Consider the following 19,986-nt stretch of genomic DNA (forward strand, 5'->3'; position numbering starts at 1 on the left):
CTGGGGGCGGGCAGGTACCGCGCGCCGGGCATGCCGGGAGCTGTAGTCCGCGCCCCGGGCGGGGCGGGGCGAGGCGAACGGGGCGGGGCGAGGCGGCCGGGGTGGTGGTCCGCGGGGCCCGCGCTCCCAATCCCAGGCGCTGCCTGGGCGGCCGGCAGACCCGGCCTCCAGAAGAAGCCCTTTGGCCAAATCACCGTGTTTGGGGAAGGTCAGGTTCGAGGTCAGTGGGGCAATAGTGAGTGCTACCCCAAATCGGTGCTCCTTCCTCCTGCGTGTTCTTCCGATAACTGTTTTCTCTTGCTCCAGTTTAGGTTATTAAACAATTGGTGCCGGGAGAAACGTTTGCTCTCAGGATTCTGTAGCACTCACCTGTTATCTGTTTTCCAAGATTCTTTCATACTGCCCTTTGGGTTGGGGGGGGGGGGGGTAGTGAAGCGGGGGATGAAGGGGGGGAGGCTGGGTTCTTTGCCAACATAAGCTGAGGACAACATAGTTGGGCTTAAAGTCGACTGACCACCCACTACATTCCAGATGCTTTGTATGTCTGTATTTGGCCCTGAAGCTCTCAGCAGCCCTGTGAGGTTGGTATTACTGTACCCATTGTACGGATGAGGACACTGATGTGAAGTGACCCCCCTGACTCACACGGCTGGTGAGTGGCAGGCCAGCAAGGACCCAGGTGGGCTCCAGGTGCCTTTCCGCCACCAAGGCCCCTTTCCTGCTCCCCTGCCATGGGCTGTCAGTGCTCCTTGGGAAAGGTTTCTAGGGAAGAGGGTGGAAGGGGCACTGGATCAAAGTCGAGAGAACTGGGTTTTCATCTTGGCTTTTGTGGGATGAGGTACTGGGCAAGGTCTCAGCTTTCCCATCTGTAATTTGGGAGGGAGAGAGGGACTGGTTGTGTGCGCCCCCTTCTAAGCCAGACAACTTGGAGCTGGGACTGTTGCCATCATGGAGACTGCAGGGTGGGGAGGGGAGGGGACTGCAGGGTGGTCCTCTGGGACCAGGGAGGGACAAGGGCTGAAGGGGAAGCTGTCCTTAACTTTCTCACCTTCTGGATGCTTGAGTCTTTTTTTTTTTTTTAATGTTTTTAATGTTTATTTTGAGAAAGAGAGACAGAGCATGAGCAGGGGAGGGGCAGAGAGAGAGAGAGAGAGAGAGAGAGAGAGAGGGAGACACAGAATTGGAAGCAGGCTCCAGGCTCTGAGCTGTCAGCACAGAGCCCGACGTGGGGCTCGAATTCATGAACCGTGAGATCATGACCTCGGCCAAAGTCAGACGCTTAACCGATGGAGCCACCCAGGCGCCCCAGTGGATGCTCGAGTCTTGATCCCGGATTAAGGGAGAGGGGTCTGAGGCTTCCCTCAGTGATCCCAGTGTCCCCCTCCTCCCAGAGCTCCCCACACTGGGCAGCCTGGCTTCGTGCGGAGAGGAAATCTCCTCCCCTGGGCAGGGAATCGGTCACTGCTGCTACAATGCATGCTCTTGAGCAACTTCCTCTCTGAGCCTGTTTTTCCTTTTGCAAAATGGGAACTCTGATAGTTGCTACCGTAGAGCGTTGCCGTGAAGATTAAATCATATAATGTCTATTAAACACCCGGCATAGTCCCTGGTCTTTAGCCTATTGAGTTGAGCAGGGGGCTGAGAGGTCAGTCTGGGGCCAACCTGTGTTTGCCGTGCCTGTGGGGCAAGTGACAGTTGTCCCTCCAGGTGTGGCGCTCTGGAGAATTACTTGGACTGGAGAGGGGAGGAGACCGCCCACCAAAGAGGACAGGAAAAGCCCCATGCGTGGGCCAGTTGGAAACAAGTTCATATGAGGAGTAGGTTGAGAAAGCTGAGGCTCAGCGTGATGATGCCTCAGGAGCCCAGGGCTGGCCAGACCCAAACTGCTCCCACAGACCTGCCCCAGGACTGGAGGCACAGAGTGACTTGCACAGGGTCACTCAGCAGGACGCGATCCGTTCCCACCTCCGTCCTCCAGAAGACGGGACCGTGGCTCCCAGACCGTGAGCCTTCACAGGTTGTGCTGGAACTGGCTGCTGAGCGCAAGGCAGCCTCCAAACCTGGTCTCATCGTGGGTTCTGGAGCCCAAGCCAATAACCACCCTGCTTCCCGCGGAGTCCCGAAGCTGTGTCCTTAACCTCGTCATCAGATGAGGACACCGTAGTGCGGTCACAGGGCTGACACCCTTCGCTCCCACCAACCATCACTCGGTGCCTTACTGTTTGTTGAATGCCCACCACGTGCCAGACATTGAAACACGGAAGCGAAGACGTCAGTCGTGGTCCCTGCTTTAGAGGGGACCTCGGGTCGGGGAGGTGAATTGGAGTGGCTTTGACAAAACATGGAAGCCCAGACGGTCCTGTTTCTGATTATGGACTGGCACTCTTCCTGGTTGTGTGTGTGTGTGTGTGTGTGTGTGTGTGTGTCTTCCCCGTTTAGAGGACAAAACCACAAATGCCCCTTAGACAGTTTCTCAGGATGATGGTTACCCAGGACGCGAGCCAAACTTCAAATGCTTGCTGGTTACACCGCCCCCTGCTGTCCCCTTCTGGGAAGAGCAACTTTCAGGTGCTTTTTAATAAGGCTCTAAAATGGGCTTCTGAAGGCAAGCGAGAGAGGAGGAGAGGTGATCGATTAAGGGGCACAGGCTCCCAGACAAGGATGCCAGCCAACCTTTGTGGCTTGCTAGCCAGGGGACCTTGGCAGAGTCGCTTAACCTCTCTGCACCTCAGTTTCCCCACTTCTAAACTGTATCCGGCTCACGCTGTGAGGGTCATGTTAGCAGCATCCCTGGCTTGTCTCACATCAGCCGTCAGTCCCGTGACTAAGATGTCACTCAGCCCTGCGGGGATTTGGGGTTCAGCCCTCCCCTCCCCACGTTCAGATGTCAGAACGTTCTGATCAGCCTCGACTCTCTGTTGTTGTGTTTACATCAGATCCAATCCAGTCGCTGCCTTGGCCATCAGTTCTGCCTCCTGCGTCTGAGTCACCTTTTCAGGTCACCTGAGGAGAGAAACAAGGCATATTCAGTCAGGGGGAGTGTGTCCTGACGAGCCAGAAATATTCGGACAGACTTTCAGAGGCCAGTGGTCCAGGGGGTGGACTCCCCGGCTCCCTGGCTGTGAGACATGGTGGCCAGTTACACAACCTCTCGAACCCCCTACGTTACGGCTTTTGCAATATTTACATCATAATGTTATTCATACTTCTTAGCACTCTTTCCTGCACTAAATGGTAGCTATTATAACTGACCACTTACTGGGACTAGAAGTATCACTCCAGCCTAGGTCAGTATTATTGTGCCCATTTTTACAGATGGGGCTCAGAGAGTCGGCACAACTGATCCGTAAACTTGAATATTTATTAGAGAACAAAGATGCCTCGATGTTTTTACCTAGATCTTCCTCTGATGGGCAACATTCACCAAGCCAGCGCCCCCCCCCCCCCCCCCCGCCAGGGCTGGACTGTAGAGTTTCCGGAATCAAGGAGCCCCAGACCTTCGCCAGGAAGAGCTCACACAGCCGGCCCATAATTTCTGCAGGCTCCAGGGGGCGCCATTCGCACCGCGAAAAGGCCGTCGAGTGTGTGGAGGAAGGGGCGCCTTTCTCTCCAGTTTGCACCAAAGGGCCGTCGGGCCTGGCGGCGACACTGCCCTCCCGCCCCCTCCCCTCCCCTCTCCTCCCTTCCTCCCCTCTCTTCCCCTCCTCTCCTCCCCTCCACCGGGTCCTCAGCCTGGGCTCTGCCCTCTTCAGCCAGGGGTCTGGACTTCGCCCCGGGGGCCGGCGGCAGGGGGCGCGCCACCCCGCCCGGGGTCCGTGGAGCCCCATCCCGCCTCCACCGGCGGCGCGCCCCCAACCACCAGGCAGGCCCACGCGGTCCGTCTGCTCCTGCTGGTTCTCTCTGCAGCTCAGCTCCCGGGAACTGGGGCCCTGACAGTCGGTGGGCTCAGTCTTAGCGGCCTTCTCCAGGGACCTCTCTTGCCTGCAAACGGCGCTCTGGCTCCTGCGGATGCCCTTTCACGGCTTGAATTAGGACTCACAAGGAACCAGGAATCTACTGCCCATCCCCCTGCCCCCCTCGGCTGCCCCAGGGACATTTATGAGCACGTCCATGGGCCCACCTCGGCGCCATGCACTTTCACGGATTATCTCTTTTCATCTCAACCCAACAGGGAGCTGCGATGGTGATTGCCCCTTTACACAGGAGGGACCCCCTCGGGGTGTTCTGTGCGCCCCCAGCGTCCCCTGCTCCTCCCCCTCCTCTCCTCGGTGGCTGGTGGGGAATGAAGATGGGAAAAGGAAGGGAAGATTTCCCTCGCAGGGGGCGCACGTCCTCTGGTGGCTTGGCTCTCGCCAGAGCAACGACCCAAGCTGGCTAGGTTTTTTTTTTCCTGAAGGACTGTTTCGAGGGTTCTTTGGAGCCCCCACTGCTAGGAGAGGCTCACACTGTACTTTCCTTCCTGGGCAGGGGCTCCTCTGGGACACCCTACTCAAGGACCACCTCCCACCGGGTGCCACTGCCCACTCCCCTTGTGTCCTGGCCCTGCATAAAGTCTCTTCTGGGCACAGCAGCAAGTCACGGCTCCTGACCCAGGTCCTCAGCGGGCCCCCTGGAAGCCAAGGCCCGGCCCAGACGGGGTTCACCCCGTACATCCCGTTCCACCTCGGACCAGCCTGCCGGCTCCGCTTCCCGCCTGCAGGCTTTCCCAGGCTTGGGTCCCGCCTAGCCTCTGAGCGCCACCGCCACCCCTGTGCCCTCCCCCCCCCCCCCCCCGCCACGCCTGTGCCCCCAACCCCCAATCCAGGGCACAAAGGCCAGGCTCTGCAGATGGCCTCGTGGAAAACCCTCTCACTCAGCCTTCAGGGAGGGGAGCACCACCCCCCCCACGGGGCGGGAGAAGTAAAGACCCACAGCACCCCAACACCTCCCTGTGGAGAGAGCCCCCCTCTGCCTGCCAGCTGTTCCCGATGGTGTCTGTCTCCGCCGCCGTAGGTGGGAGGCACGGTCTCCCGAGGCTTCTAAAACTAGTTCCCAGCCACCTGGGTTGGAAGCGCTGCTTTAGAAGGTCTAGCACCTCGTTTTAGAATGTGGGTGCCGTTGGCAGCCCTGGCTGGAACCGGATCAGAAGAGCCTGCGTTTAAAAAATAGCATTTTCTTTTGCGGCACTCTCAGACTTTGAGCAAAGCCGCAAAAATAATACCAGACTGGCGGAGGCTTCACTCAAGAGTCACCAAACGTTCACATTTTCTTTCTTTTTTTTTTTTTTACTACATGTGCTCTTTCATTCTCTGTCCCTCCTTTTCTCGTTTTTCTGAACCGTTGGTGAGGAAGTCATGGCGTTAGTGGCCTTTCGCTCTTCAACTCTTCAGGGTGATCTACAGATCGGGACGTTCTCTCTTATGTGACCGAGGTACAATTACCCGCGTCAGGAAACGAGTTGTCCTGCTAATGTCCTTTGCGGCCAAAGGGGGGCGGGGAGTACTTGAGGCTCCCCTCCAGAAAGGGTTCCATTCCGCTGGCCTGTCGCTTTAGTCTTCTGATGTGGAATGATTCCTCGGTCTTGCTCCATCTCCCATTTTTGGGGGGAAGACGCTGTGTATTTTGTAGAATGCCTTCAGTTTGGGTTTGTCTGAGATTTCCTGACGATTACCCTCATTGTGTGCATGTTTGGCAGGAATATCAGAGCGGCGAGGCTGTGCGCTCAGGCTCCCCCCCCGCCCCCCCCCCCCCCCCCCCCCCCGGCACGAGGTACACCTGTCAGTTTATGCCATCACTGGTAAGGTGAACTGATCACTTAACGCGGTGTCAGTCAAGCCGCTGATCGGTACAGTTCCTCTCTCGCGCTTTGAGTGTCTCAGCGTCTTGGTGGGGAGATACGCTGAGGCTCTCTTAATATCCTATTTTCCAGCAAACACATTTATCTCATCCTTAATTTTAATATTCGTGGATGGTTCTTTTTTTCTTTTAGGTTTACTTATTTATTTGGAGAGAGAGAGCGCACAAGCAGGGGAGGGGCAGAGAGGGACAGAGAGAGAGAGAGAGAGAGAATCCCAAGCAGGCTCTGCGCTGTCAGCCCAGAGCCCAACATGCAGGCCTCGAACCCAAGATCATGACCTGAACCAAAATCAAGAGTTGGACGCTTAAACGACTGAGCCACCCAGGGGCCCCCATTGATGATTCTTGCTATAATAAGTACTATGGAGATGGCCGAATTGTGATTTTTTTTTCTAATTCCGTCATTTCCTCTATATTCTCAAAAAATTTTTTTGATGTTTTATTTATTCTTGAGAGAGAGAGAGACAGAGTACAAGCAGGGGAGGGGCAGAGAGAGAGAGAGAGAGACACACACAGAATCCGAAGCAGGCCTCAGGCTCTGAGCGGTCCGCACAGAGCCCGACGCGGGGCTCGAACCCACGAAGCGCGGGATCGTGACCCGACCTGAAGTCGGACGCTCAACCAGCTGAACCACCCAGGCGCCCCTCTTCTGCATTTCTTAGTGGCATTCTCTTGTCAGATGGGAGCTGCCAGAGCAGACCCCACAGCGAGTCAGGCCAAGGGCCGAATCAAGATGGCGGAGGCCGGACATGAGTACCAGGCCCATGAAGGGCAACCAGGCACCTGAGAAGTTGCTCAGGGCCAGGGGAGCGAGGAGCCAGCGGGGAGTGAGGGTGGGCAAGCCAGAGGTCACATACCTCCCCAGGGGACGTCTCCAGCTCTGCTCCCAGCGGGTGCCCAGAGCAGCTCCTGGTGGCCGGAAGTTCTTGCCTGGCCCACTGCGGTCTCTAGCTGTTTCTGTCTGTCCCTGCCCATCACATTCCGCACCTCACCTCTCCCAGGATCCTGTGAAGCCACAGGCGCCGCGTTTGTAGCCGCGGGCTGTCGGAAGAGCCGTCATGGGTCTGGTACCGAACTCTACTTGATTTGTTCTCTTCACGGGCTTGTAACTGCGTTTCAAGCCTTTCACGGTTCAGAAATGGGGAAAGTCTGTGCCAGGAAGCAGAAGCTGGCAGGGGAAGAGGAAAGAGCAGACACAGCCAGCCTCGGTGGGGGAATAAATCCCCACGCACCAGCCCCGGGAAGCCTCGCTGATACCCTGGCCCATAAGATAGGCACCGTCGAGGGTGTATAGGCTGTCACAGGGAGGCAGGAGTGAGGGACAGCACAGCGTGTCAGTTACAGTAATAACGCATCTATGTGGTGCTTCCTGGGCTGGGCTTTGTTCCCAGCTCTTTGTATAAATCTGATCCTGCGGGGCAGGTACTGGGTTAGACCCACGGAGGTAGAATCTGGAGACTCACTGCCAGGTCTGGGGTGGTGGCCTCGCGTCCTGAGACAGGGAACATGGACAGGGGAGCAGGGTTAGGGTACCAGCAGGCAGCGGACACGGGGGTCTGAAATAAATAGGGATCCGAGCCCAGCGAGCTGCTGGGGGCCCAGATTTGAGAGCGACTGGTTGAGCAAAGTGGGTTAAGCCACCAAAATGGCTTATCTGTTACCCAGAGAGCGTGGGCCCACCTAGAAGCAGGCAGAGACTCTGGAGAACATGCCAGTAACCGGGAAGGACAGTCAGCAAGAATAATCCAGACTTGCAAGGACCTGGAGAGTCACACGGCAGTTGGGGCCATTTAGTTTAGGGGCAAAGCGCCCCCAGAAGGTATCAGTAGCCGCTGAGTGCTCAGATGCCCCCGGTACAGCATGCTCCCCCTCCAACAGGTAAATATGTTAGACCTTTCAGTGCTTAAAATGGTAAAGCTTCGGTAACCTAAAAATCTCATCTCTTCCTGAATGACTCATTCCCCACGAGTTAAGAATAAACCTCTATTGTGCTCGTGTAGCTGGGTGATTCCAGCGGGAGTGACACCTGATATTGTTTTGAACTTTACCTTACCTGACATCACATCTAGAATTTGCTCTCATTTCTCAGCCTGGGCGACTTGAGCCCCGCCCCGGCCTGAAGGATCTGGAAGGCAGACCTCTCAGGGGCCACGTGCAGCCCTGCTTCCACGGCCCCCGGGACGGATTCATTATTCAGTCTGCCGTGTGCGGGGTGGGGGCTTCGGGCCCTGATCCCTCGTGTCAACGATCCAAGGAGTGAACACGCCCCAGTGCAGCCGGTTAGACGAGGCTGGGAAACTTCTGACTGTCCCTGACACAGGAGGGGTGTTCCGGCAAATATTTGCCAAGCGGACGAAAATTTCATCATCCTTGTTATCCAGGGCGGCAAGTTCCTGCCGGGAACACAGCCGGTGGGTAGGATGGGCTCTGGCAGAGGCCAGGACCCTGCCGCGAGTGGTTAATTATTCTGGGAGTTCAGACTTGAAGGGGCTGAGGGCGGAGCCCGGCCAACTCCTCAAAAAGGCGGCTCTGGGAATCCTAGAAAGGCGAGGCTCCATTTCCTTTCTCCTGCCTCTGGGCCCTCCTCTGAACCTGTCCAGACCCATCCAGGACCTTCCCAGGAGGAAAAGTCTCAGCTCGGATCAGCCTGGGTTCCTTGCTGGGAGGAGGACCCAGGGAAGGGAAGGGGAGCCTAGCTGAACCCCTGGCTCAGAACCCCACCGCTCAGAGGGTCTCCTCGCGGAGCTGGGAGACACGTGGCCGTCCTCCCTGAGCTTGTCACTGGTGTGTCCAAACCCTGCGTTACACTCCATTCTCCCTTAATCGTGAAATCTGGAAAACCACCCCGGGCAAGACCCACTGGGGGGGGGGGGGCGTCTCCCCTGCAATTTCTTTTTTTTTTTTTTTTTTTATAAAATTTTTTTTTTTTTTTCAACATTTATTTATTTTTGGGACAGAGAGAGACAGAGCATGAACGGGGGAGGGGCAGAGAGAGAGGGAGACACAGAATTGGAAACAGGCTCCAGGCTCTGAGCCATCAGCCCAGAGCCCGACGCGGGGCTCGAACTCACGGACCGCGAGATCGTGACCTGGCTGAAGTCGGACGCTTAACCGACTGCGCCACCCAGGCGCCCCTACCCCTGCAATTTCTAACTGCAGGTGAGGCCCTGCTCTCAAACTAGCTGTGTGCCCTTGGGCAAATCGCTCAACCTCTCCGATCTTGTTTTTCCCATTTCTAACAGGAGTCTGTCATCACTTCACGGTACCGCTCCCTTCCTTCTGGAAATAGGGTAGCACCGGCCAGTTTTACTCCCTGGCTGGGAAGCTTTACCAGGGCAGGAACATAATTCTCCTATTCACTGTCCCCTCTCCCTGAACGCAGACGTACAAGAGGCACTCAACATGCCGCGTAAGTAAAAGTCCTTTAAAAAAAAAAAAAAAAAAACCAACAGGGGGCGGGGCACCTGGGTGGCTCAGCTCAGGTCGAGAGCTCAGGGTTTGTGAGTTCGAGCCCCGCGTCGGGCTCTGTGCTCACGGCTCAGATCCTGGAGCCTGTTTCTGATTCTGTGTCTCCCTCTCTCTCTGCCCCTCCCCCGTTCATGCTCTGTCTCTCCCTGTCTCAAAAATAAATAAACGTTAAAAAAAAAAATAAATAAATAAATAAAAAAAATAAACGTTAAAAAAAAAAAAAAAAACAAAAACAAGGGGGCACCTGGGTGGCTCAGTCAGTTAAGCGTCCTACTCTTGATTTCGCCTCAGGTCATGATCTTATGGTTCGTGAGTTCGAGCCCCAAGCTGGGCTCTGCGCTGACGGTGTGGGGCCTGCGTGGGATGCCTTGCCAACATCTCTCTCTGCCCCTCCCCTGCTCTCGCTCTCTCAAAATAAATTAAAAAAATTTTTTTAAATAATAAAATAAAATAAAAAAATAACAGGAACACTTGATATTTACTCCGTGCCCAGCACCAAGCTAAGCGGTTTCAGTGCATTCTCTCATTTAATCCCCGTATTTCTCAAGGAAAATATGATGACTCCCTTTTTAACGATGAAGAAACTGAGGCCCAGAGAGGCTCAGCAGTGTCCAAGGTCAGGCAGCCTTGTACGGGGCAGCTGAGACAGAAGCCAGATCCGAACTCACATGCATCTGTAGACGAAGCCCTCTCCCTGAAGCAAAGAGGCGGGGACGTTTCCAGGAGAGAAAATGAGGCTTGGAAGCATAAAAAGGAAGTATAAAAGGAAGGAGCTTTCTGGACGGCTACACTCAGCCTCCAGGGGGAGGGGGCGTGATGAAGGATCCCCTCCACGTTGGGAGTCCTTGTCTACACTGTTTCTGACTGCTGTGCTCAACTGTTATTTGCTCCTAAAGCAGTGGTTCTCAATTGAGGGTGATTTTTGCCTCCCGGGGGATACTTGGTGATGCCTGGAGACGTTTGTTGGTTGTCACAACCGGTCCGTACTACTGGCTGGGGGCCAGACATGCTGCTAAACGTCCTACATTGCACAGGACGGCCTCGGCAACAAAGAATTATCCCGCCTGAACGTCAGGAGCGCTGAGGTTGTGAAACCCTGAGCTCGAGAAATGGGACTCCGCAATGCCGAAACCTTTGTCTGACATCCTCCTCCTGAGGTACGCATTATTTCCCTTTTACAGGTGAGGAAACAGACTCAGAGAGGTTGGGACTTAATTTAGAGCTCTCATTCAGAAAACCCGATACTATCCTATCGGCTCCCTCTTGCCCGTGGACTTGGGAGGTGACTCAGTGTCAGAGGAAATGTGATGGGCGGCGGGGGGCGGGGGGGGGGGGGTCGCAGGTACAAAGAAGAGTAAGTTCGGAGTTCGGGAAATCTGGGTCTGGTCCAGCTCTGTTGTAATCCATCGTGTGACCTTGGGTAAGTCAATGCCCCCTCTGGTTTCATTCTTCTAGGGTTTTCCCCAGTACCGACGGATGCGGCCCGTCTACTACTGAGGGGTTCTTTGGGGGCTTGGAGACGGGGAGGGGTGACCTGGCTGCAGGCAGGGGCCATCTGGGGCCTTCTCAGACACCATTTCCATCTCTGCACAAAGGACAAATACAGAAGGAAGAAGATAGAGCCTCGACCCTTGGGCCTGGGGTGGGGGGTTTGGGGGGTAGGCAGAGGTTTTCCTTATCACAGCAAGATTCACCTCTCAATAGCCCAGAAGCCAGAAGGGGAGACCCCCAGCATTATGGGGTGGAGGATGGTTGGCTGGGGGCATTCTGCTCACAGGACTAGAAGGGCTCTGGGGCTCCAGCCCTGCTCGGAAGGCAGGGGCAGGATCCCCCAGACCCTCAGGCTCCACCGAGCTCCCTTTGCTGGGCATTCTGGACCACCGGCTCCTTAGGAAAACCAGGCAGCCCCACAGTTGGAAGCATTTGGCACTGTGCTGTTTTATTTCCTCAACAGGGAAAACAGAAGGGAGGCAGGACCCCCGCTCAGCACCTGGGGCGCTGCCTCCCTCTGTCCCACCACCACCTTCTCTCCGGCCTCGGCTGGGAGCCCACAGGTCGACAGAACTCCTGGCCTCTGGGATGTCGCCCTCTGCGCCACCTGACTTGCAGGAAGAAACACTCTCTCGGTCGAGGCAGAGTCAGAACAACCAGGCCGGGCGCTGCCTCCCGTGTCCTGACCCTGCCCTCAGTGGGTCTTCCCCCGGCCCTCGGAGATGACGTCCTCTGGCTGGGCACGCATGTACCACTCTACCCAGGAGCCATCATAGATGGCCACGTCGGGCTTGCCGCAGACGTAGGCCCCCAGTGCCACGTGGCAGGCTGTGACGCCGGAGCCGCACGTGGCTACCAGTGGCTGGGACAAATCCACCTTCTTTTCCTGGAACAGACGGCGGATCTCCTCGGGGCTCTTCTCCAGGCCCTCCTGGGTCAGGAAGTCCGTGAAGGGGATGTTCACAGTGCCGGGGATGTGGCCAGGTTCGATGCCTGCAGCAGGAGGGCAGGAAGGAGGGAACACACACAAAGGGGGTATGAATGGCCCCTGGGTACTGAGAGCCTCCCGTGCGCCCACGGCGCTAACCCTCTATGTGCATCATCTCGTGTAGTCCTCATAGCCAGGCAACCCAGGCGCTATTCACAGGCATTCCCATTTTACGGACAGAGATGCTGAGGTTCCGTACTGCCCAAGGTCCCGCATCCAGCAAATTGCTGGCTAGAATTGGAACCCAAGACTCAGACCCCACCAGAGCCTCACTCTGCCCCCAGTTTCCCGATCACCTGTGCGCCCTGGGGGCAACAAAGATAAGTAAGCCCTCCCTCCGCCTGGCCAGGAGTCATTGCACTTGCCCTACAGAAATTGATCTGGCAGGGCAGACAGGCAATAACTGAGCCTAACTGAGCCATTACGAGTATGAGGGTGTTACACCCTGCGGGGGGGTTATGGAGGCATATTATAAGAGGTATTAACAGTAATCATGAGGGGTGCCTGGGTGGCTCAGTCGGTTAAGCGGCCGACTTCGGCTCAGGTCATGATCTCGCAGTCCGTGTGTTCGAGCCCCGCATCGGGTTCTGTGCTGACAGCTCAGAGCCTGGAGCCTGTTTCGGATTCTGTGTCTCCCTCTCTCTGACCCTCCCCCGTTCATGCTCTGTCTCTCTCTGTCTCAAAAATAAATAAAAACGTTAAAAAAAACCCAAAAAACAAAAAACAGTAATCATGATAGCTGGTGTCACTGAGCGCTTACTTTGTGCCGGGCACCGTGAGGAGCCCCTCTGCTGTATTTTCTCCCCCCCAGACTCTAGGGGACAGAAATGATCATCCTCCCTTTTACACAGACGAGGAGCGTGAGGCACACAGACTAACTTGCCCGAGTCAGAGGGGCCCCAGAGCTGGGGCTGTTAACCACCAGGCTGCGAGGGCAGGGAAGCTTCTCTGAGAAGGCGCTGAGGGTGAGCAGGGTTCTATCAGGTAGAGAGGTCTGGGCAGTGGGGGCTGAGGGCACGCCAGGCTGGGGAAGGGAGTCTTTAGAGGGGGTAAAAGTCATTGGGCCAAAGCCCAGACATGGGGGGAGGTCGAGGCCCAAGAGGAACCAGGAGGCACGGGAACACCGTAACAGGCCTGGATTAAGATGTAGGGCTTTGGGGCACCCGAGTGGCTCAGTGGGTTGAGCGTTTAACTTCGGCTCAGGTCATGATCTCTCAGTTCATGGGTTCGAGCCCCATGTCGGGCTCTGTGCTGACAGCTCAGAGCCTGGAGCCTGCTTCAGATTCTTTGTCTCCGCTCTCTGCCCCTCTCCCACTCACATTCTGTCTCTTTCTCTCTCTCTCAAAAATAAATAAACATTAAAAAAAAAAAAAAAAGATGTAGGGCTTTGACCTGACTGCAAGGGGACACCAGACTTCCGTTTTCTTTTTTCTTTTTTTTTTTTTTTAATTTTTTTTTTTTCAACGTTTATTTATTTTTGGGACAGAGAGAGACAGAGCATGAATGGGCGAGGGGCAGAGAGAGAGGGAGACACAGAATCGGAAACAGGCTCCAGGCTCTGAGCCATCAGCCCAGAGCCTGACGCGGGGCTCGAACTCACGGACCGCGAGATCGTGACCTGGCTGAAGTCGGACGCTTAACCGACTGCGCCACCCAGGCGCCCCCAGACTTCCGTTTTCAAAAGATCATTTTGATCCTAGCACAAGAACCCTAGAGGGCAAGGCTAGAACGCTGTTCATAAAGAGGGTCATTGCCCTAAACCCGGTCATTTGGTTTCACCACCCTCTGCGAGGCAGGTGTTAGTAATATTCCCATTTTCACACCAAGGACTGAGACTCGCAACAAAATAAACCCTCACAGCCCATGATTCAAAAATCCTGGCCATTCAGACTCTAGGGTGAGGCTCTAGCCTCGTGGCTTCTGCCTCGATTTCCCCCTGCAGCGGGTGACACTCCTACAGAGAGCTGCGGACCCGTGTCGACAGTTATTGCTAGACCTTAGCACCCAGCCAGCGCTCTGAGCCCGTGGTGAGGTTGGAATGCGCCCTGCACCCCCCGTTAGGTGCAGCAAAGGCTCACTGAGAGACATCACGTAGAGACCCGAACTGGAGCAAGGAAGGAGAGCAAGCTCTCGGCCCAGGTTGGCCGCTGTCCGAGCAGGGCTGTCCCCGCGCCTCGAACCCCACCAAGCAAAGCAGGCTTCCCCCACCCCGCTGAACGACGGCAACGATGTGATGCCCTCCACTGATCTAGACCCAGCTTTTATGCGCACTGGCTCGGTCGGTCTCTACAACAAGCCTGCTAGGTGTGTGCCATCATCTCTTCCTTTACAGGTGAGCAAGCAGGAGAGGTGAGCATTTAAGCGCCTCTGTAAAGAGCCATAAGCACGGACGAAGCACACAGGAATTACGTCACCCTCCTTGAGGGCACCTTACTTGTGCTGAGCGCTCTATACATGTCTTCTCGTTTGACATTTGACGCTCACCGCATCCTTACCAAGCCGTGTTTTCTCCTCTTATTTTGCACGCGCAAACGCTGCAGTTCAGAGATTAGATTAGGTGACCGGCCAAGTGGCTCACTGCCCCCGCCCCCTCCCCCAAAGGGCTGAGCTGAAGGCCCTAACAGGTTCAAGGTGGAACCACATAAAATTGTCACCTATGCGGGCCCCCAAAATGGCTGGCTATCAGCAGTGCCCTACGGTCGGATCTCAGGTCAACACTGCTCTGCATGGTTCCATGTAGCGGGGTCCTTCTCGAGTCCCCAGATCTCTCTGGGACGTTGATCCCATGCCAGCTGTTGGGTCAGTCTTCGGGGATGCACGGGGAGCAGGGTGGACCCTTACCCTGGGGCCATGTGAAACAGTAAGAGGAGGGGCCCAAGCTGCTTTGTAAGCACTGAACAGAAGCCCCACCCTCATTCAGGGGCGGTAGGGAGGCGGATGCCATTCAAGGACAGACTCCCAAGACCAAGTAGCAACTTCCTTGCATCCCCCCTGAAAAAGGCACGAGAGACAAAAGGCTGGGTAATGACTGCTTGCTCACTGCAGTTAAATGTACCGCCCCAGCGCCTGGCCGGGCTGCTTCCTGACCTCCAGCAAGGTAGCCATTCTGAGACTCCATTTCCTCCTGGGTACAATGACAGCACCCATCTGTCGCGGTCATTGAAAGGCTCACACGACCGTGGCCATTGGCCTACACGTTTGCAGGGAGCCCTGCCCACGTCATCCAGGGCTTCCCTGTGGTCTCCTTGCCTGGAGAATTCAGCTCCCAGACACAGGGCTCTGCTCTAACCCAGGCCAGCAGCCACCTCTATTCAGTTTCTCTCCAACCTGGGGCCGGTGATACCGCGCACGGCCCCTCTCTCGTGCCCTCTGCAAGCCTCGACCCCTCTTAGGGGCCTTTCATCCACTCCCCTACCCCAGACTCCTCCCCCTCCTCCTCCCCCAGTCTGCCTCCATCAAGAGCGGGGGTGGCTACACCCGATCAGGCCCCATCCCTTTGGGGGCTTTTCCTGCCGCCCCTCCTGTTCCGCAGAGACCGCCCTACATCCGCAGAATTGGGGTGGGGCTGTTTGGCTTCTCACCCTAATACAGGGCGCCCTGGGTTCCCAATGAGTCTGGGGGCAAAGCAAGTATTCGTGTCCACTTTTAAGGAATAAAGCCAGGGAGGCTCAGAGAGTGAGACGACTGGAAACCACATCTCACGCCCCCGCCCCATGCGGCGTCCTTCAAAGGCGAGGCCGAGGCAGCGCTCAGCGCGTCCCTGGCCCCGCGCCCCAGGTGACCTCCCGCCCCTTCGCGCGTGTTTGTTACCGTCTCGGGGCTCGGGTTCGGTGCCGCGGAACCGGCCGGCGGCGCGGGCGTCCACCACCTGGAAGCGCCGGGATTCAAGGTTCTCCTTCATGTCCTCGTACGTCTTGACGAAGGCGGGGTCAAGCGAGGCTCGGAACTCGGCGGGCGCCGGGCGGCTCTTCCCCGAGCTCAGCGGGAGACCCAGGCGGAGCCAGTGGCGCAAGCCGCCGTCGAGCAGCGACACGGTGCGGTGGCCGAAGGCGCGGAACATCCACCAGACGCGCGGCGCAGAGTAGAGGCCCTGGTCGCTGGCGTCGTAGATCACGACGTGGGTGGCGGCGCCCACGCCCAGGTGGCCCGCGTACTCCGCGAAGTGCGCCGCGCTGGGCAGCATGTGGTCGTAGGGGGACGTGCGGTCGCTGCACTGATCGATGTCAAAGAAGGCGGCGCCGGGGATGTGGCGCTCCTCGAACTCGCGGCGCGCGTCGCGGCCCAGCTTGGGCAGGTACCAGGAGGCGTCTAGCAGCTGCAGGGGCTGTCCCGCGCGCGGGGTCCGCAGCGCCTCGGCCACCCACTGCGCCGACACGAGCGCGCGGAAGAGCTGCTGTGGGGGCATGGTGGCGGTGGCGGCGACACCGGGGCTGCAAGCCTGGGCGACAGGGAGGATGTCAGGAGGGAATCGAGGAAGAGGCCGGCCAGGTCGCTGCAGATGCCCGCACCGCTGGGTCTGGCACTAGCCCGCAGGGGCGGTGGAGCCCCAGGAGGGCAGAGTCCAGGGAACACAGAAAACCGGCAGAGGCAACCCCAGGGGCAGACTTCGGTCACCGGGGCCTCCCCTCCCACCCAGGACACCTACACGGGGAAGAGCAACGGAATGACCCTGACCCCTTGGAGGGGGCCAGGTGGACCCTTCATCGCTACTTGCCGGGGTCAGGGGGGGGCGGTAGGGACAGGTTCAAGCACAGGGAGGCAAGCAGGGGGCAAAGTCTCAGCCCCTCCCCAAGGTCCCTGGTGGAATTCGTAAACTTCTTCGTCAAACGTTTATATAAGCAGCCTCACGGGAAATAGTAGCTGAATTTACTGACTCCTTGCTATGTATCATTTCATCTCACAATACCTCGGAACCCTGCAGGACACAGAGTAGGCTCTCAATTATTCGCCGGACAAGTAGCCTCCGGAAGGTTGGTAGGGGATATTCTCATGGTCACGGAGGGCGGCGCTGAAGTTTAAAGGCTCCAGTGGCCAAGGTCAACAGCTAAAGTGGCGGTGACACCAGAATCCTGACTCTCGCTGGCCAGTGCTGTGCAGGCCCTGGGGGTCCAGCCAGGTCAGATTTTGTCCCTTGGGCCTGAACTGAGTCTCTGAAACTCGGGGCAGCAGCCGCAACAGTGACAGCGCCTCCCACCCCCCCCCCCCCACCCCCCCGTCCCTTCCACTCCCCTGTGGGCCAGCCACTGAGAGTACACACAGCCCACAACATGACACGCAGGCCACAGCCTGCCAGGGCCAGGATGCCCTGAATGTGTTGGGCACCTGTACAGACAGCCCCTAGTTCGTCAGGTGCCTCCGCGCGGGTTAGAGAAAGGTGCCCCTTCCGTCAGGGCACGTGACTGGGTGGGTGGAGCCTGAGCCGCAGGTCAACCCCCATACCCCGTTGGCAGGGCACGGCCTTACCATCCATACCAGGCCGTCCTGCCACAGAGAAGGGGTGGGGAGAGAAGAGGTGCTTCGTGGGCCAGGCCACACGCTAAGCCCCGTGGCCTTTAGTGGTGGGCATATGACAATGTCTGCCTTCTGCGCGAGGCAACTAGAGATGTGCTTTGGCCTTGCTCACACAGCTGGTCAGCTCCGGAGGCTGGACCTCTTCCCCAGCCTCGGGTCGGTGATGACCAGGGCCTAATCAGTCCACAGTGTTACGCCTTGTACCCGGCCTCTCCCAGTCTGGCTTTTAGGAACTCAACTCCACCCACGAGGCCAGGCCTCGTGCTGGCTACTGAGAAACTCTTAACGTTGCCAGGCCCCGGGGGGACGGGGGGCTGTGGCGGGTAAAGACAGGCCACGGGCCTGCCCAAAGGACAGCATCATTGAAGAAAGTCTGGGGTTCAGTGCAAGCACCAGGGACCGATACCTCAGCCTAGGGTGGGAGCAGAGGAAGTGGGAAGTCTTCCTGGAGGAGGAGGAAGTGCGTGCAAACTGATTTGACTTTTCCAGGGGCCCAGGAAACTGCGGCTTGACCTTCAGGATGAGGAGGCTGCCCCGAGGTGGCTTTTTTTTTTTGGCTAAGGGGCCATCTCAGTGCCCGTGGGTCCTACCACAGCTGAATAGTGTTGGCGGATGCTGTGGGTCCCTTCTTAAAGAACCCATCTGGGAACCACAGTGGCTCCTGCCCCCTGGGATTCTTGGGCCTCCTGGTTTTCTATCCAAGGATCCATTTAGAGTAGAAAGAACCCTGGACTGGGAATCAGAGCCCCGGCCTCAAGTCAGTGCGAATCACTCGGCTCCTTAACTAGCCGTGCGAGGGCGGGCATGGTAGGCTCCCCAGCCATTTTCACTTCTTATAATGGAGCTTCCAACCTTCAGCTCTTACAGTGGAGATTAATGAACAGTTAATGACTGTCGAGGGGCCATCACAATGCACTACAAATGGCCGGTGTCAATAATCATTAAAAACGGCTTAATAAAAACCCAATGATTTCTGAAAAGTTATTCCCATAGGTGGCCTTTCAACAACAACAACAACAACAACACATCTAGAATCTTAAGAATTTCAGGATTGGGTGGGACTTGGGAGGTCTGGGGGTCTGGGGTCACCCGGCCTGGCCCCCCCCCCCCCCCCCCCCCCCCGCTTTATGGTCAGTTCTCACAAAGGACTGCAGGAGGAGGCAGGGGAGGGTCCGGGGAGCAGGCTGTGTGTCACCAAAGGGCGGGGCCCAGGTCCTGGCCCCGCTTGCCAAGCCTGGACCACCTCAGGTGGGGGTGCTCTGGGTGGGGGTGCTCTGGGAGTGAAGGACTCCAGGACCCACAGGACAGCCCTAGCTGTATCTCACGAGTGTCTATACCCACTAGGGGAAGTGTGAGCCCCAGGCTGCCATCTGGGGGGGAGGCCCTGGAAGAAGAGGGGCTCCAGGCAGACTGGGCTATCCTCGAGGACTTCCCCCTAGTCTGCTCCTTCCTGGTACCCCCCCCCCCCCCCCCCCCGCACGTCAGGGCCAAGCACAAAGTTCGGAAGATTCTGGAGGCCAAATGCTTGTCAAAGTATGAATGTCTCAACTTCCTGTGAGACTAGCATTATTTCAGAATAAAAAAGAGCCTTTCCAAGGGAGAGGAGAAAAAGCATTCGGGACATATGTAACACGAATGCAAAAGCGGCTTAGGAGCAGGGGTGAGCCACCAGCTTGCAAGGACCAGTTGTTAAGATTTTTCAGGAATGATGTCGCCTGGTTGTTAAACACGGCCCATTGTTAAAAACCAAACGCTATAACCTTATAATTAAATAGGTTAATTAAAAACAAAGGCAATTATTTTCAAAAGCATGAGGCTTTGGGGTGGAGCCAGGTAAACCGAGGCAGATCCGATGGGCCTCAATTGCTTGGTGTGCCCGTGGGGTGACCAGCTAGGCCTGTCTGTCTGCTCTCGAAATGTAAAGTTTCTGGCCTACTCCGTAGGGTTGTTGTGAGAAGTCAGTAAGGCCCTAGGAGCGAAGTATCTCACCAAGCAGGCCTTGGCCAATGTTAGTTTCGTTTTGCTCCGGCAAGTTCTTTGCCAGTTTCTCTTCTTGGAGCCTCGGCCTTGTCTCCCTGGCCTCTCTGTGGGGTTTCATTGGTCCTCTTCCCTCCCTCTTACCCTCTATGGTGGCACCAGGTGACCCCCCCCACCCCTATCCCCCCACCTCCCCCCTACCCCCCCACCTCCCCACCCGCCACTCACTCGGACGTCACCCAGCAGGCCGCCCCGAGCGGCGGCGGACAGCCATCCTTAGGGCGAACTCCGGGGCGCGTCTTCCCTCCTAGACTGCAGCCCCCTACTCCGCTCTGGCCCCGCGGGGGAGCCCCGCGCCGCGCACCCCGATGATCCACTTCCCCCCAGAGAAAGGCAAGCGCGATGCCGCAGCAGTTACCCCGGTCTCGGGCTCCGCGCTTCCGGGCTCGGTCATGGCCCCAGAGCAGGGCGCCCCCTCCCCGCGCCCGAAGTCGTCCCCTCCTCCCGCCACCAACCTGACGCTGGCCGAAGGGAGGAGACTCGAGCACTGCCCACAGCCGCGGCCACTCGGAGCCAAGGCTGCTCGCGCCTTCCACTCTCTGGGCCAGGGGGACACCCGCGCCGCCGCGTCCCGCCCCGCGCCGCCCCCGCGCCCCCCGCGCCCTCCCGGCGGGTCCCCGGGGTCCGAGCGGCGCTGCGCTTGGTGGGACGGCGCG

The 19,986-nt window shown here is 57.4% G+C and overlaps 1 protein-coding gene and 1 long non-coding RNA gene across 3 annotated transcripts; both read right to left on the bottom strand.

Annotated features, from left to right (window-relative positions):
* Window positions 1-5,132: 5,132 nt before the first annotated feature.
* LOC147578911 (uncharacterized) lies at window positions 5,133-8,722 on the bottom strand. Its single transcript, XR_015253328.1, has 2 exons — window positions 7,889-8,722; window positions 5,133-7,003 (listed from the first exon to the last, which is right to left on the bottom strand). It is a non-coding gene; the product is annotated as an uncharacterized LOC147578911 (long non-coding RNA).
* A 2,494-nt stretch (window positions 8,723-11,216) lies between these two features.
* Window positions 11,217-19,799, bottom strand: MPST (mercaptopyruvate sulfurtransferase). Of its 2 annotated transcripts, none has more exons than XM_086712362.1 (3): window positions 19,689-19,799; window positions 15,593-16,220; window positions 11,217-11,787 (listed from the first exon to the last, which is right to left on the bottom strand). In XM_086712362.1, the coding sequence occupies exons 1-3, from the start codon at window positions 19,722-19,724 to the stop codon at window positions 11,489-11,491; spliced, it is 963 nt and encodes a 320-aa protein (XP_086568488.1). In that variant the 5' UTR covers window positions 19,725-19,799; the 3' UTR covers window positions 11,217-11,488. The 2 variants fall into 2 exon arrangements, with proteins under 2 accessions (XP_086568488.1, XP_086568489.1); XM_086712363.1 differs by having other exon boundaries at window positions 19,499-19,779.
* Between the last annotated feature and the right edge of the window lie 187 nt (window positions 19,800-19,986).

This window comes from Puma concolor, chromosome B4, assembly GCF_028749965.1.
Source record: "Puma concolor isolate L17-30 chromosome B4, mPumCon1.1.hap2, whole genome shotgun sequence".
NCBI lineage: Eukaryota > Metazoa > Chordata > Mammalia > Carnivora > Felidae > Puma > Puma concolor.

Coding starts and splice junctions, on each gene's coding strand:
- MPST (XM_086712362.1), bottom strand. CDS start 19,724: ATGACCGAGCCCGGAAGCGCGGAGCCCGAGACCGGG. Junction 16,221..19,688: donor GCGCGGAGCCCGAGACCGGG/GTAACTGCTGCG, acceptor CCTGTCGCCCAG/GCTTGCAGCCCCGGTGTCGC. Junction 11,788..15,592: donor CGAACCCGAGCCCCGAGACG/GTAACAAACACG, acceptor CTCCTGCTGCAG/GCATCGAACCTGGCCACATC.